General features: G+C 45.5%; 2 protein-coding genes across 5 annotated transcripts; one reads left to right on the top strand and one right to left on the bottom strand.

The window, feature by feature from the left end:
• LOC8155512 (ethylene receptor 3) lies at window positions 6,198–10,040 on the top strand. 4 transcript variants are annotated; one of them, XM_021459676.1, is made up of 5 exons: window positions 6,202–6,453; window positions 6,554–6,715; window positions 6,850–6,985; window positions 7,087–8,930; window positions 9,041–10,040. In XM_021459676.1, exons 4-5 carry the CDS (start codon window positions 7,125–7,127, stop codon window positions 9,563–9,565), a joined length of 2,331 nt encoding a protein of 776 aa, XP_021315351.1. In that variant the 5' UTR covers window positions 6,202–6,453; window positions 6,554–6,715; window positions 6,850–6,985; window positions 7,087–7,124; the 3' UTR covers window positions 9,566–10,040. The 4 variants fall into 4 exon arrangements, with proteins under 4 accessions (XP_021315349.1, XP_021315351.1, XP_021315350.1 ...); XM_021459674.1 differs by having other exon boundaries at window positions 6,198–6,453; window positions 6,554–8,930; XM_021459675.1 differs by having other exon boundaries at window positions 6,202–6,373; window positions 6,554–8,930.
• Window positions 13,110–13,691, bottom strand: LOC8055326 (transcriptional regulator SUPERMAN). The gene has a single exon (XM_002454753.1). It carries the CDS (start codon window positions 13,689–13,691, stop codon window positions 13,110–13,112), a length of 582 nt encoding a protein of 193 aa, XP_002454798.1.

Genomic DNA, 14,486 nt, shown 5'->3' on the forward strand with positions numbered 1-14,486 from the left:
CACCCGCCGGATGTGGAGAAGGAGGAGCCCTGCCTGCGGCGTGGGGGAGCGGCGCGCTCTCTCCACGACGTTGGGGAGTGGCCGGATCCAGCAGCGGATTCGTCGGAGGCCGCAGATTCGTGTTGTTCGCATCGGTCGGATCCAGCAGCACCGTTGCGGTGCCCTCAGCCATGGGCGGCGACGGCAGCAACACGGGCTCCGCGCGCGGGGGAGCAACGCATGGGGGAGGAGGAGGTGAGCGCGTCGGGGAGCAGCGTGTGGGGGAGCAGCGCGTGGAGGAGGAGGAGAGCAGCACAGGCTCGAGGCAAGGGAGAAGGAGGTGACCGGATACGACTGTGGAGGCTGGCCAAGCCAGGCTTGCCGAGAACGGCCGAATCGGCTGTTTCCAGCAAGCCCCCCAAATCCTCTGATTTTGGGCTTGCTGGAGCATGGCTAGCAGGCCATCCAGCCAACCAAACAGGCTCAGGTTGCATTCCACAAGCCTAGCTAGATCCTTAAGCAGGTAACCAAACACATTCATAGTTACTTCAGGATAAAATTTGAATGCTATGAAAATTAAAATTTTAAGATATAGAAAGTATATTACTGCTTAAGACATGTATATAGAGGTTAATAGTACCTTATATTCTTCGAATACCTGTCTTAGTGGAAGTTTTTTATGAATTTTATGAATATCAAATAAGTTGATGTGATATAATATTGATGAACAATGATATGATAACAATTTTATAGGATAAAATAAGATTCACCGAGATAAAAATTTGTCTGCACCGTTTTAAACCCATATATAAGAGTTAAATCTCCACTGAGATCGGTCTAGCAACGATACAAGTGTTGTCATCGATCGTCAATACCGATGAGACTGCACTTTACTATTGGTCACGGTGTTTCCACATTTCAATAACTTTATAAAAATGGATAATTTTAGTTGTCAAAACTTTTTAGCGAGGATAAAAGTGCCAAGAAATTGCTTCTTTTGCGCGCGTGATCGTCCTACACGGCTACGACAACGATATGGAACCATATATGGATAACAACGACGACCAGGGCGCGTGGAACGTTACCGTACATTTCGGTAGCCGTATATATATACACGCGTGGAGGTGGGGCTAGCACGTACGTACGTTCATGAATCTTGCCAAGTGGATGGGAGTGGAATACGTACTGTGGACTGTCGTACGTGCTAGTCACGGTTTATTAGCAATTAATAAGTAGCATTGTGGCAATTAATATGTCAGGTTCCACAAGCGCTAATATACAAATAAATATAGATACGGGTATGCATATAGATACTCACTCCGTCCCTAAATACTGTTATTTCTAGAAAAAAAAATTTGTCTACAAATACTGCTATTTCTACTAGCATACTCAGTCCACCAGCTCATTTAATTATCCTCAGAACTTGCGTGGTTCACCAACTCATTTAATTTCTTCTAGGGAGTAGTACTTTGGCGCATGGTAATTGGTTGAGTCTATTCAGTTGACATTAAATGCAGCTCGTTGGAACTAGAGAATCATGGCTTAACGTGCATGATTAAATGGTGGAACCTAAATTAATTAAGGGTAGAATGGTCTTTTGTTTGTCACACTAATCTGTCTGAAATCTGCTAGAAATAGCAGTATTTGGGGACGGAGGGAGTATAAGAAAGGCTCGTTCCTCCATTCTACCCACTCCGCCTAAAAAAATCAAATTTTAATAGTGGTTCTAAATCAATTTTTTTAACTTTGACCATTTTTTTTAAAAAAATACTAAAATATATGGTATCAAGTTAGTATTGTTAGATTTATTATAGAATATATTTTCATATGATACGTATTTTATGTCATAGATGTTGTTACTCTTTTTGATAAAGTTAATCTAACTTAAAAAAATGATTGACACAGATTTTAGGAATTAATTCTTTAAAAGGAGTACATTGTAAGTCGTCCTATCCGGATAATTTACAGTTTAGAACAAATAGAGTATTATCACCCGGCTAGTTATTAATAGAAAACATTTGGATATGCCAGCTAATAGATGGTCGATAGTTAGTTGGAGGTGCATATAAAGTATTAGCGCCTCCACCAACTAATAAGCTAATGTCTTCATTTCAAATTTAAAATCATTTATTTATGTACCTAGACAAAGCGTGCATATATTCGTATACAACAAAATCTAACTGTCTAAAAATACCAAAATGACTTAATTCAGAGCTATGTACTAATGGTTAGGAACTTTTTTTGCCAATACTAGTTAAAAATTCTATTATCAAGTCTGTTTGATATCCATGTACTAATTTCAGCTGCTAACTGTTAATGTAAGTGGATTCAACAAACCTGGATAAGGAAAAAAAAAAGAGAGAGAGACAACAACTACCTTCGTCCAAGAAAGCATTAATTCTAGCATAATATCACGTTTTAGTATCTTAAGTCTAACGAATTATAGATAAAATATATTAGTTTTTATGATATTAAATAAAAATTACTATATTAGTTATGAAATGTATTTTCATAATAAGTTGATTTGGAGCTATAAATATCAATATCATCTAGGGCCTTGTTTACTTCCCAAAAAATTTTGTAAAATTTTTCAGATTCCCCGTCACATTGAATATTGCGGCACATGCATGAAGCATTAAATATAGATTAAAAAATAACTAATTATACAGTTTGCTTGTAATTTGTGAGATGAATCTTTTGAGCTTCGTTAGTCCATAATTGGATAATATTTGTTAAATACAAACGAAAGTATTGCAGAGTCAATTACCAAAAATTTTGGAACTAAACAAGGCCTAGGGCCTATTTATTTCTCCCCTTTTTGCCAAAACTTTTATTATTTTACCTTATCTTTTGGCAAAATGGATTTAAACAGCATATGCAAAAAAGAGCAAAACCTGAGCTGCTAAATTTTCAGCATTTACGACTCTAGAGGTCCTTACTAGGTAAAAAAACGTCATGGGAGCATGTGATGTGTCTCCATGACTAAATTTTTACCATAGATCTAAAGTTTTTGGATTCTGACAGTGTAGTATTTTCGTTTGTATTTGATAATTATTGTCTAATTATGGGTTAAGTAGGCTTAAAAGATTCCTCTCGTAAATTATAGATAAATTATGTAATTAGTTTTTATTTTCGTCTATATTTAGTGCTCCATGCGCCATAAGATTTGATGTGATTGGAGAATTTTAAAAAGTTTTTAGATTTTAGAGTAAACTACATAAGGGCCCTGTTTGGATACTCTAACCAAGTTAGAGGTTAGAGTTATTTTGTAGCTTATGACTAACCCTCAACTAACTTTAGCCGAAGAGGTGTTTGGATGCAATGGTTAAATTAACAATAAATATAATTTCCTAATCATTTGGCTCCTTTGCAGTTAGATTTGGTGTAGCCCACTGTTGTGTGGCCACCTCCCACTCATAAATGTCAAAAACAAATCATCTTTAGAAATCAAGTATCCATCACACGATAAATTTTATTTTATTTATACAAATGAGATGTCTCATTCAAACATACAAGTTATGAATGAAGCAAAAAAAATTACAGTGGGCTAGAAGGAGCGGATGCCGTGCGGAGCCGGCGGGCTAGGAGGCGAGTGGGGAATAAGATCCCGTGCGGACAGGATGAGAGGCCAATGTCTTTTCTCTGTGGGTCCCACCTCAAATATCTCCAAATAGTCCAAATACGCACCTCTTTGGGGATAGTTGTTTTGGGTTGGTTAGATGCAAATAACCCTAATATAACCCTCATGTTTGGATACTTTAGGGCTATTTAAGCTCTAAATAACTAAATCTAACTCTAACCCATGGATCCAAACAAACAGGGCCAAGGTCTAAATACCAAGATATAAAGTTTGAATGGCCTAAAGTTTTGTAGCAAAAATTTTATCATTTCAAAAGTATCTAAACACCGTACTAGAAACTTGGTCAGACGTTCCTGGGCGGGGGAGAAGTACTAGCTTTATACGGTACTATTGTGTACATACAGCTTCGACACATGGACGTACCTACTACGCGCAGCATTTACGGAGTACTATTACGTTTCCCCTTGGTCGCAGAAGATCCAACGGGGAACCCCCAAGAAGTAGAAGGATGAGAAAAGGACAGGTACGGTGGACCGGGCCGGACTGGATGCAATGCATGCATCATGTCCATGTCCAGGTTCTCCTCCCCCTGCCTCAGCCTCACACTTGTAGTCGCTTTGCTTGCTTTCGGGGTTTGGACGGCAAATTTGATGCCCCTGCCTGCCTGCTGCTAATTGCAGGTTCAGAGTATTGGCATCGCCATTGCCGCCTGAGACATTTTCCATTTGCAGCGTGGCAAACGGAATCCTCTCTTCTCTCCTCTATGGATCTATTTGGTTCACGTTTGGTTCCAGTGAATATAAGAGACTTTTGTCTGGTTTATTTATGCTAGCAAAGTCTAGCTTGTCTTGATCATGTTTGGTAAATCACTTGTCATCCCACAAATTTTGACAAATCAATAGAAAAATCTCTCTTCAACAGTTTGCTAAATATGTTTATCAAAAATCTCCGGTTGCCAAAACCAGGTGTCGCCGCACGTATTTCTACACGCGCGTACTCCTTCGCGCATCTCCTCCTGCGCCGCGACTCGAGCCGCCACGGCGTGCGCATCTGGGCGTACGACCGCTCCGCCTACTCCATGCGCGGTGTCAACGTCGTGCTCAACTTCCCGGAGGACGCGGCCGTCTACGCCGTGGCCTCCCGCGGCGGCTCCGGAGGATCCTCCTTGTCGTACAGGCGGCAGCAGCAGCAGGGCGGCAGGGGCCGCGGAACAAAGATAAGACGACGGTGGGTGGGCCGGTCAGTCGGAAGGGGCGACGGCGGCGCAAGCCTAGGACGCCACCTTGGCCATGGCGTCCTCCCTCGACGTTGGCGTTGCAGATGTTGGCCAAGGACTGCATGTGCTTCATCCCGTACTGCGCGAGCGGCCCGTAGCGGCACTCGTACGCGCGCACCGCGCTCGTACGCACGCACCATGGACTTGAGGCAGTCCCAGTCATCGGCAAGGGCCTGCCCTGCCGGCCGCACGACGCCGAGTACCCTGGGGCTCTCCTCCTAGCCGAACAGGAGGCCGCCGATGAGCTCCATGGTGATGTCCACGCGGGACCGGCAAGACATGACCTGCAGCGGCTGCCTATTGGAGATGTATGGGTAGTTAGGGTGTGGGCTTTTTTAAAAAAATTTGGCAAGTCCAAATAGCAAACTATTAGAGATAGTCATTTTTTCACTTATAAAATCTTTTAGCAAGTTGCCAAACCTTAAAACATGGTAAATAATTTTTAGTTAGAGATGGATCTAATTCCTTATGAAGGTGGCCAAGGGATTGATTCAGGGTGGCGGTCGACGAGGTGGAGGGTGGTGGGCAGTGAGGCACAATGCGGAGAACAAACGTCTCGGGCGGATATATATAAATGTTTGTTTTTTTTCATTTTTTACTTTATATATAGAGCTTGTTTGTTTAAATTTATCTATTGTTTTTTCTCTTATAATAAATTAATAAACAGTGTTTTCGGCTATGATTTTTCTGCCAAGCGAACAAGCTCTATATTTTTCACTTCTCCTGTATTTTCAACACTCTTTCACAATTGACTAGGCCTTGTTTACTTCCAAATTTTTTTGCAAAATATGAATAGTGACACTTTCGTTTGTATTTGATAAATATTATTCAATCATGGACTAACTAGAGTCAAAAGATTCGTCTCGTCAATTTCGACCAAACTGTGCAATTAGTTTTTATTTTTGTCTATATTTAATACTTCATGCATGCGTCTAAAGATTCGATTTGACGGAGAATCTGAAAAATTTTGCAAAATTTTGTGGGAACTAAACAAGGCCCTAGTATAAGTAAATTGTTACTTTTATGATTTGTTATTATTTGTCTTTATATCATAATATTTTTATTTTTTTATCCTTGTCTTACTACAAACATGCTTGTAAATTGTTGACGTTAATTGTCTTTGTGTCAACACAGCTCAAATTTTATCGAGTTTGTGGTTTTGTCTAACAGTTTTTTTTGTTATTCTCGAGAAGACAAAAATGTGTAGATTATGCCTGCATAAATTACAAGAAACTAAAGCTAGCAATTTTTTTTTTTGAGGAGATGTGTAAACACGGTTTAGCCGCTATGATTAGTGGTGCGCGTGTGCCGTAGAGACAAGCAGGAAGATATTTTGGCCGCAGCTGTTCCATCCTCCCATCCCGAAGACCAAAGGAGGAGACGCAAAGGAAAGGAAAAAGGGAAAAGTGGCAAGGGAAAGAAGGGTGGGCAGCAGAAGCAAAGCAACACCCCCCCCCGTGACCAGGTGATCTTTCCTCACTGACAGCGGGGAGGAGACGGAGGAGGAGCCTCTCTTCACTCGTCCAGTCATCAGTCAGGTCAGGTCCCCAATGCCTCCTCTCGCCCTCTCAAGCATCTCCCTACCTCCGTGTCCTGCTCCATCCATCCCCATCCCCAGGTTGGTTGCTGCTCGATTGGATTGGATCGCTCCACCAATCCATCCATCCATCCATCCATCTGTTTCCACCTGATTCTTCTCCTCGATCGGCCGCCTGCAGATCTGGGTCGCAACCATCCCTCCCCTGCTCCCGGGCGTCGCAACAACAAGCGCCGATTCATTCAGTTACTGCTGCTGATACAGCTTCCAGTAGGCAACAATTCCATCCGTTTCTGATTGCTGCAGAGGGACGCACGGCAAACAGAGTTCTCAACTTTTCCAGGCAAGTTCGTTCAATCAGAGGAGGGAGGATTCAGAAATGCATGGTTTCCATCCATCTTTCCACGGAATGGGAATCCAAACTCTCGTCGATTTGGTATCTGATCCTTCTCCTTTCTTTGCTTTGCTCTGCTGCAGTGCGGGAGAGGTCCCCAAGCCGTCGTCTTTTTCTTGGCCGGCCCGGAGGAGCTCCTCTGCCGGATCGCTTTCCTTCCCCTTCGACGCTGCCGCAATGCCGCCAGCGTCATTATAAATCGGCAGCGCTGACCACATGGTACGCTCCCCCAAATGCTAGACTACTGTATGCGAAAGTTGCAATCTTTTTCTCGTTTCTCCTCGGCAACTTGCCAATTTGGTCGTCCTTGTTTACATCAGCAGCGGCGGCGGCGCAGCTGAACTGGACCCACCGGACGATGCTTTGCCCGAGATCCGGATGCTCATCCAGACATTCATCCCCCATCGCCATGCGGATGCGCTGGCTCCTCCTCTGGGCGCTCGCCGCTTTCGCCCCCGCCCCCGCCCCCGCCCTCGCCGCCGGCGAGATGGGGTACACGCATTGCGGCTGCGACGGCGGAGGAGGCGCCGGCGGGTTCTGGAGCCTGGACAACATCTTCAAGTGGCAGAAGGTGAGCGACCTGCTCATCGCGGCGGCCTACTTCTCCATCCCGCTCGAGATCCTCTACTTCGTCGCGGGGCTCCGCCACCTGCTCCCGTTCCGGTGGGTGCTGGTCCAGTTCGGCGCCTTCATCGTGCTCTGCGGCCTCACCCACCTGCTGGCGGCCTTCACCTACGAGCCCCACCCGTTCATGGTCGTGCTGCTCCTCACCGCCGCCAAGTTCCTCACCGCGCTCGTCTCCTTCCTCACCGCCATCACGCTGCTCACGCTCATCCCGCAGCTGCTGCGCGTCAAGGTCCGCGAGAGCCTGCTCTGGATCAAGGCCCGCGAGCTCGACCGCGAGGTGGTGCTCATGAAGCGCCAGGAGGAGGCCAGCTGGCACGTCCGCATGCTCACCCAGGAGATCCGCCGCTCGCTCGATCGCCACACCGTGCTCTACACCACGCTCATCGAGCTCTCCAGGGTGCTCGCGCTCAACAACTGCGCCGTCTGGATGCCCTCCGAGGACAAGTCCGGAATGTGCCTCACCCACGAGCTCCGCCGGGACAGCGACGATGATGGCGAGGCCGTCGTCGCCGCAGACGACGCGGACGTCCTCGAGGTCAAGGCCACCGACGGGGTCAAGCTGCTGCCGCCGGACTCGGTCCTTGGGTCCGCCAGCGGGGGTGGCAAGGAGGGGACCGGCACCGTGGCCGCGATTCGGATGCCGATGCTCAAGGTCGCCGACTTCAAGGGTGGAACGCCCGAGGTGATCAAGACGAGCTACGCCGTTCTGGTTCTGGTGCCGCCCAGTGACAGGAACTGGGCGCCGCACGAGCTGGAGATTGTCGAGGTGGTTGCCGATCAGGTGGCTGTCGCGCTCTCGCACGCCTCGCTGCTCGAGGAGTCACAGGCGATGCGCGACAGGCTGGCCGAGCAGAACCGCGAGCTGCTGCAGGCGAGGCGGGACGCGCTCATGGCGAACGAGGCCAGGGACGCATTCCAGCGCGTCATGAGCCAGGGAATGCGGAGGCCCATCCACTCCATCCAGGGACTGGTGTCCGTGGTGCAGGAGGAGGGCCTGACGTCTGAGCAGAAGCTCGTCGTCGATACTATGGCACGGACCGCAACCGTCGTCTCAACGCTCATCAACGATGTCATGGAGATGTCCGCCGCCAACCAGGAGCGCTTTCCGTTGGAGACGAGGCCATTCCACCTGCACTCCATGATCAGGGATGCCGCCTGCGTTGCACGGTGTCTCTGTGACTTCAGGGGGTTTGGATTCGCGGTGCATGTCGAGAATGTGCTGCCGGACCTTGTCATTGGCGACGAGCGGAGGATTTTCCATGTCTTGTTGCACATGGTTGGCAATCTGATTGGTCGAATCGATGTGGGAAATGTCACGTTCCGGGTTCGTGCTGATGATGAGGCGATGGAGGACCAGAGGTGGAATCCGTGGAGGCCAAGCTACTCCGGTGGGCACTCATCGGTCAAGTTTGTGATTGGGGTGAAGAGGCAGCAGAATGCTGACTCGCCAAGCTCGCTTGCACAGTTCTTGCGGAGGCCAAGGACCGAGGGGTTTGATCTCAGGCTCAGCTTCAGCATGTGCAGGAAGCTTGTGCAGGTATGTTAAAACCTTTATGCATGCCCTTTGCATTTTGTGCAGGCAGGAATGCTTAGAGACATTTGTGTTCAGTCGCTAATATTTTGCCTTGTGATGCTCTCTCTCAACAGATGATGCAAGGGAACATCTGGGCAATTCTCGACGGCCAAGGACTCCCTGAGAGCATGACCCTGGTCCTGAGATTCCAGCTTCAACCATCATTGGCGAGCTCCAGCCTCGGAGGGTCATTTGATCTGCAATACCCATCACCAACTAACCAAATAGCCGGGCTGAAGGTTCTGCTCATCGACGACGATGAAATCAACCTAGTCGTGGCTCGGAAGCTCCTGGAGAGGCTAGGCTGTACCGTTTCCTCGCTCCCCTCAGGCTCAGGATTCATGAACTCCGTCGGCCCTTCCTCTACCTCGTCCCAGCTCGTCATGGTTAACCTGGAGATGTCAACGATTAATCCCCTGGATGCTGCCTCGAGGATCAGGCAGTACAGGAGCTCGCACTGGCCCCTGGTGATGGCCATGACATCGGAGCAGAACGTGTGGGAGAAGTGCGCACAGTCGGGGATCAACGGCGTCCTGAAGAAGCCGCTTGTTCTGCAGGAAGTGAAAGAAGAGCTCACGCGGATTCTTCAGAACACATGATACTTACAAATTATTGGTGGGTTCCTTTGCTGCCTGCCAAGAGCTCTGAACTCTGAAGTAGCCAAACATGGCGCCACCCTGACTGACGATGAATACGACCCCACTGTCTAGCATAGCAGAAGAAAAAATTTACAGGCTCTCGGAATACATAGGCTGTCGAGGGTTTCTGGTGTCTTGCAGCACAATTGCTGGAATATGGCAAATGGTAGTGAAATGGCAAATGCCGATGTGCCTTGGTGAGTCTATTCAGATGGGAATTGCGGTGGCCTGAGAATGAAGGAGAGTCTGATACTTAGTCCTTCATAGAAACCTGGGTGGTGGTATATGTAATGGCCAGTAGTGGCAATAAGGCTGAAGTTTTGTAAGTTAGCTAACCTGGTTGTAAGGATCTAATGTAGGGAGTTCCACAATTGTATTTATCACCACCTTTTAGGAATGGAAGAATGACCCATTCACTGCCCTTATGAGCAGATTATTACTGATCTCCAGCCATTGCTGCTGGTAACCTGCTGGCGGAACAAGGGTTTCTATGGAATCGTAGAATATCTAAAAACACGGAAATAGAAAAACACAAGGTTGGATTTTTCCCCCGGGGGGGGGGGGGGGGGGGGGGGGGCGGGATTGGAAATGTAGGAAAGTTTCTATAGATCATTTGGATGCATAGGAAAGTTTCTAGGGAGCATTTGGATATAACATAGGAGAAACACATAAATTAGAAGAGAAAAATGTACACAGAGGAAAGTTTCTAAGATGTTAAACCTCATGTCAGATTTTCTCGAAACTTCCTATGAACGAAACCATTTCGTAAGAATTTTGTAGGATTTAATTAAGGATGGACAACCCTTTAATTTTACAATTCTATAAAATTCTACTTCTGTAGCGCAAACTCATCGTTGACTTGAGAGGTGTAGCATCAGCATGAGCATGAGATGAGACGCGAGCAGTGAGCAGAGGAGACGTGAATGGATCTCGAGTTGAGATTGAGAAGTGGGCATGGAATGGATCGAGGTGGTGACGATGACGGATTTAGCAGGTACAGTAAGCACGAGGGCCGCGTTATCCGATCGATGATATTCATGCACACCTCGCAATCCATCACATGACATTGATGCACGACGGAGTATCTTCCTTCCCATCCATAATCCAATTGCTTGAGCTTTCAGGTAGACCTCACCTCGCGATTCACATCACATGGAGATTAATTACGATAGATACAGAGACGGGATGCATGCGTCACCAACCCAGCCCATAATCCCGTTGCCTGAGGGGAAGGTTGACTATCTGGTCAGTCCAGACACGATGCACTTAAATCGGGCACATGGGACCCACCACTCACCTGAAGATGATCTGTTTTTCACAAGAAGAAGGTGCAGAAGCATCTGTTGGTGCGCTGTTCCTGAATTCATATATACCTTTTGCTACTATGTTCTTGTTTACCGTAGCACTTTCGTTTGTTTATGACAAATATTATTTAATTATGGACTAACTAAGATCAAAAGATTCGTCTCGTGATTTACAGCTAAACTGTGTAATTAGTTTTTGTTTTTATTTATATTTAATGTTTCATGCATGTGCCATAAGATTCGATGTGACAGAAAATCTTGAAAACTTTTTGGTTTTCAGGGTGAACTAAACAAGGCCTATATACACAGGACTTGTTTGCAACCAGACTTTTTTTTTCTTGTTCCTACAGGGTTTTTTTTATGAAACAGAACTTTTTTTTTTGTAAAATTGAACCTATTCCTGTGAAATTCCTGTGCAAATAAGACTACAGTACAGGCCATACATTCAGTTAGGAAGCTCAAGTGGCATAATAATCCATTTAGTCCACAACTAATATAATTATTAGAAACGGCAGATACTTAGCTTGTTGGTAATATAAAAAATCTACAATTTTTAGTCTGATAAATCTGAAGCGCAGCTCATAGTACCATTGTACTATGTCACTGAAGCCGGCTGCAAGCTAAATAAATCTATACGTACATTGTACTCTTAGGAACGAAATATATTCTTCATCACTCTGGCCACAAACAAACAACAACTTTTCAACTACAAGGACAAATCAGTAGGTTCAACAACCTTTTCCAGAGAACTAGTACAACATCTTTGAATGTTTGAAACTAACATACAAACTCTGCTATTTTATAAATCCACTTGAATGGCCAAAAAAGGTCCCCAGATCCTCTGAAATCGGACGTTTGTCAGCATGTAAGGATATGATATAAATCTTGGCTGAACTACTGATGAGCTCATGTCATATATATAGTATATGTGGATGTCTGTCCCTTCCTGAATTTGAATGGTTTGAGGTGATGTAGAACTTTTTGTCAGGGACAATATTTGATCAGTTGGTTAAAAGATCGAACATGTCATCAACTCATCATCGGGGAAAAGAAATCTTGGCTACTGTGACACTATATTTGTGATCAGAATTGCAGCTTCAGATGGATCATCATAATTAACTGGATGCATGGGGGGTATATTGTCTGCTTCATGGCTAAATTATAAAAAATAATACATATAATATATGAATTGTGAATAAAATTCTTATAGATGAAGCAGTTCCTCTATGCTCTGAATCTCTGAACCAGATTGTTCAGAGTCAGTTTAAATACTCTAAACTATCCTAGATTAAAAATGTGTGACACCATACTGCTAGTAGATTTCATAAACAATCCCCTCATAATACATGCTTGTCATCGATCAGTTAATGCATAAGTAGCAAGAACATGCTTATGAACATTGAGCACTGAAAATGAGCCTTTAATTTGCTTTCCCTTTAATTTACAGGAAGAAAAACAATGAAAATAGTTGTTTTAAACTTATTTTTTCTTAGGGTGTATGGGTGGAGATCTAGCCTTTGTATCAATAATAAATAGAATGTGCATGGTTTTGTGCTTTATGTCAAGTTCTTTTTTAAAACTCGGTATCATCTCAATGTGATATCTTGAAAAGTTAATAAAAGAACTTCCTTTATGAAAAAAAAGGTTTTAGAATATAACTATCGCTAATTTTCAGGAACTTGTGTATTCCCTAATGTATTCCAGTTAGTCATGAAAACTAGCAGAAAATTTCAGATATGCAGGTCGATCATTTTTCACTGAAACACAAGAATATCATTTATTTCTGCGGTCATGAAACATGAGAAATAAATCCAAACAAACAACGGCCTGAAGAATTAGCAGGAAAGAGCTTATTAGTTCAGAAGCGCCGACTAATTAATCTTCAGTATTGATACGTATCGTGAATGCATGTATTAGCAAAACTAATAAAAATTTCCTATGGATCAATGCAAATTGCTCATTTTAAAGCATGCATTCACAAATCCTGCCAAGAAATCGTCTGTGGTTCTTTCTATAATTATTAATCCCTTAACTGATGGATCAAAAATCACTCCAAGTAATCACTAAGCACCGAGAGGAAGTTAGATATATAGCTTAATTAGCGAGAAAGAAATGGCTGTAATATAAGAGAACCACGCGCACATATATATATATATACATACACTGAAAGCACATGGAGCTGAATACTCGATCTCGTGAGGTCATGATCCTGCACTTCCAAGCCTGAGCTCCAAGTCCAGCTCCTCCCCTCCATCCCCTTCCTCGGCGATGGCGAAGTAGCCATCTTCTCGTACATCTCCGGCGGCCGCGCCACTGCCACGGCCGGCAGAACAGCAGTCACCGCGGCCGAACAGAGGCAGCAGCTCGTGCGGCTTCCGTTGGGCGTGCAACGCGCCGGCCGCCGGCCGAGTCGTCGTCGTAGCCTGTTGGGCGAACGCCAGAACGGGCGTCGTCGACGTCGTCATCGTCGAGCATGGCTGCTGGTCGTAGTCGTAGACACTGGCGGCGCCGGCGGACACTGCTGCTGGTCTGCCCCTGTGCCGACGGTGGACGTTCATGTGGCCGCCGAGCGCCTGCGCCGTCGGGAACCCCCTCCTGCAGAAGGTGCACTTGTACGGCTGCCTTGTTCCCTCGTCGTCATCGCCGCCACCGCCGCCGATGGCGCGCTGCTGCTGCTTCGGCAGATCCTTGTTGTCGTCGGCCTCGCAGCTCGGGGACGACGCCGATGGCGACGCCCGTGCACCTGCACCCTCGTCGTCCTTCCTCTCTGGCCCCAACTCCATGTGCTTTATTAATTTGTGATGATCAGTTGTCAGAGTAGAGTCCGGAGAGCAAGGTATAGGGTTTAGCTAGCTAGGCTTGGTAATAATCTCTGAGGCTGCTACCTCGCTCGCTCTGCCGTCGTACGTGGAGACGACGACATGAGCAAGCAGAACGAAGCTACTTGTTGCTGCTAATTGGGGCCGGCCGGCCGAGGATCTAGTCTATCTGGTTCTCTGGTCATCAGATGCGAATGCGATGCAAATAGCTTAGCGCATATGATATGATATGGTCAAACACGACAAAGAAACGCAAGACGGTGAGTATGATAATGGGGAGCTTAGTGTACATTGATGTGTGTGTTACTCTTGTTAAATGCTTCTTCTCGTCGTTCTGCCGGCCTCAAGCCCTAAACTGTTGTTGTTCATTTTTTTTTCTTTTGCAGTGAATTCAAGGTTTTTTTTTTATTTTGCAAAGAAAAAAAATGGACTTGTTTATATTATAGTGAAATCAAGTTGTTCGGCTTGGCCTGCAGCTGGACTTGTTCTGAAACCAGCTCTTTGGTAAGATTGCGCTTGGATTTTATGGCTTGGGCGTTGTTTAGTTCCCTAAATATTTTGTAAAATTTTTCAGATTTCTCGTCACATCGAATCTTTAGACGTATGCATGAAGTATTAAATATAGATGAAAATAAAAACTAATTGCACAGTTTGGTCGGAATTGACGAGACGAATCTTTTGAGCCTAGTTAGTCCATAATTGGACAATATTTATCAAATACAAACAAAAGTGGTACTATTCTTATTTTGCAAAAAAAAA

Source organism: Sorghum bicolor, chromosome 4 (genome assembly GCF_000003195.3).
Source record: "Sorghum bicolor cultivar BTx623 chromosome 4, Sorghum_bicolor_NCBIv3, whole genome shotgun sequence".
Classification (NCBI taxonomy): domain Eukaryota; kingdom Viridiplantae; phylum Streptophyta; class Magnoliopsida; order Poales; family Poaceae; genus Sorghum; species Sorghum bicolor.

Bases quoted from the DNA above. Each gene is read 5' to 3' on its own strand.
- LOC8155512 (XM_021459674.1), top strand. From the start codon at position 6,386: ATGCCTCCTCTCGCCCTCTCAAGCATCTCCCTACCTCCGTGTCCTGCT. The intron at 6,454-6,553 runs GTTGGTTGCTGC...GGCCGCCTGCAG, and splicing joins CCATCCATCCCCATCCCCAG to ATCTGGGTCGCAACCATCCC. The intron at 8,931-9,040 runs GTATGTTAAAAC...CTCTCTCAACAG, and splicing joins TGTGCAGGAAGCTTGTGCAG to ATGATGCAAGGGAACATCTG.
- LOC8055326 (XM_002454753.1), bottom strand. From the start codon at position 13,691: ATGGAGTTGGGGCCAGAGAGGAAGGACGACGAGGGTGCAGGTGCACGG.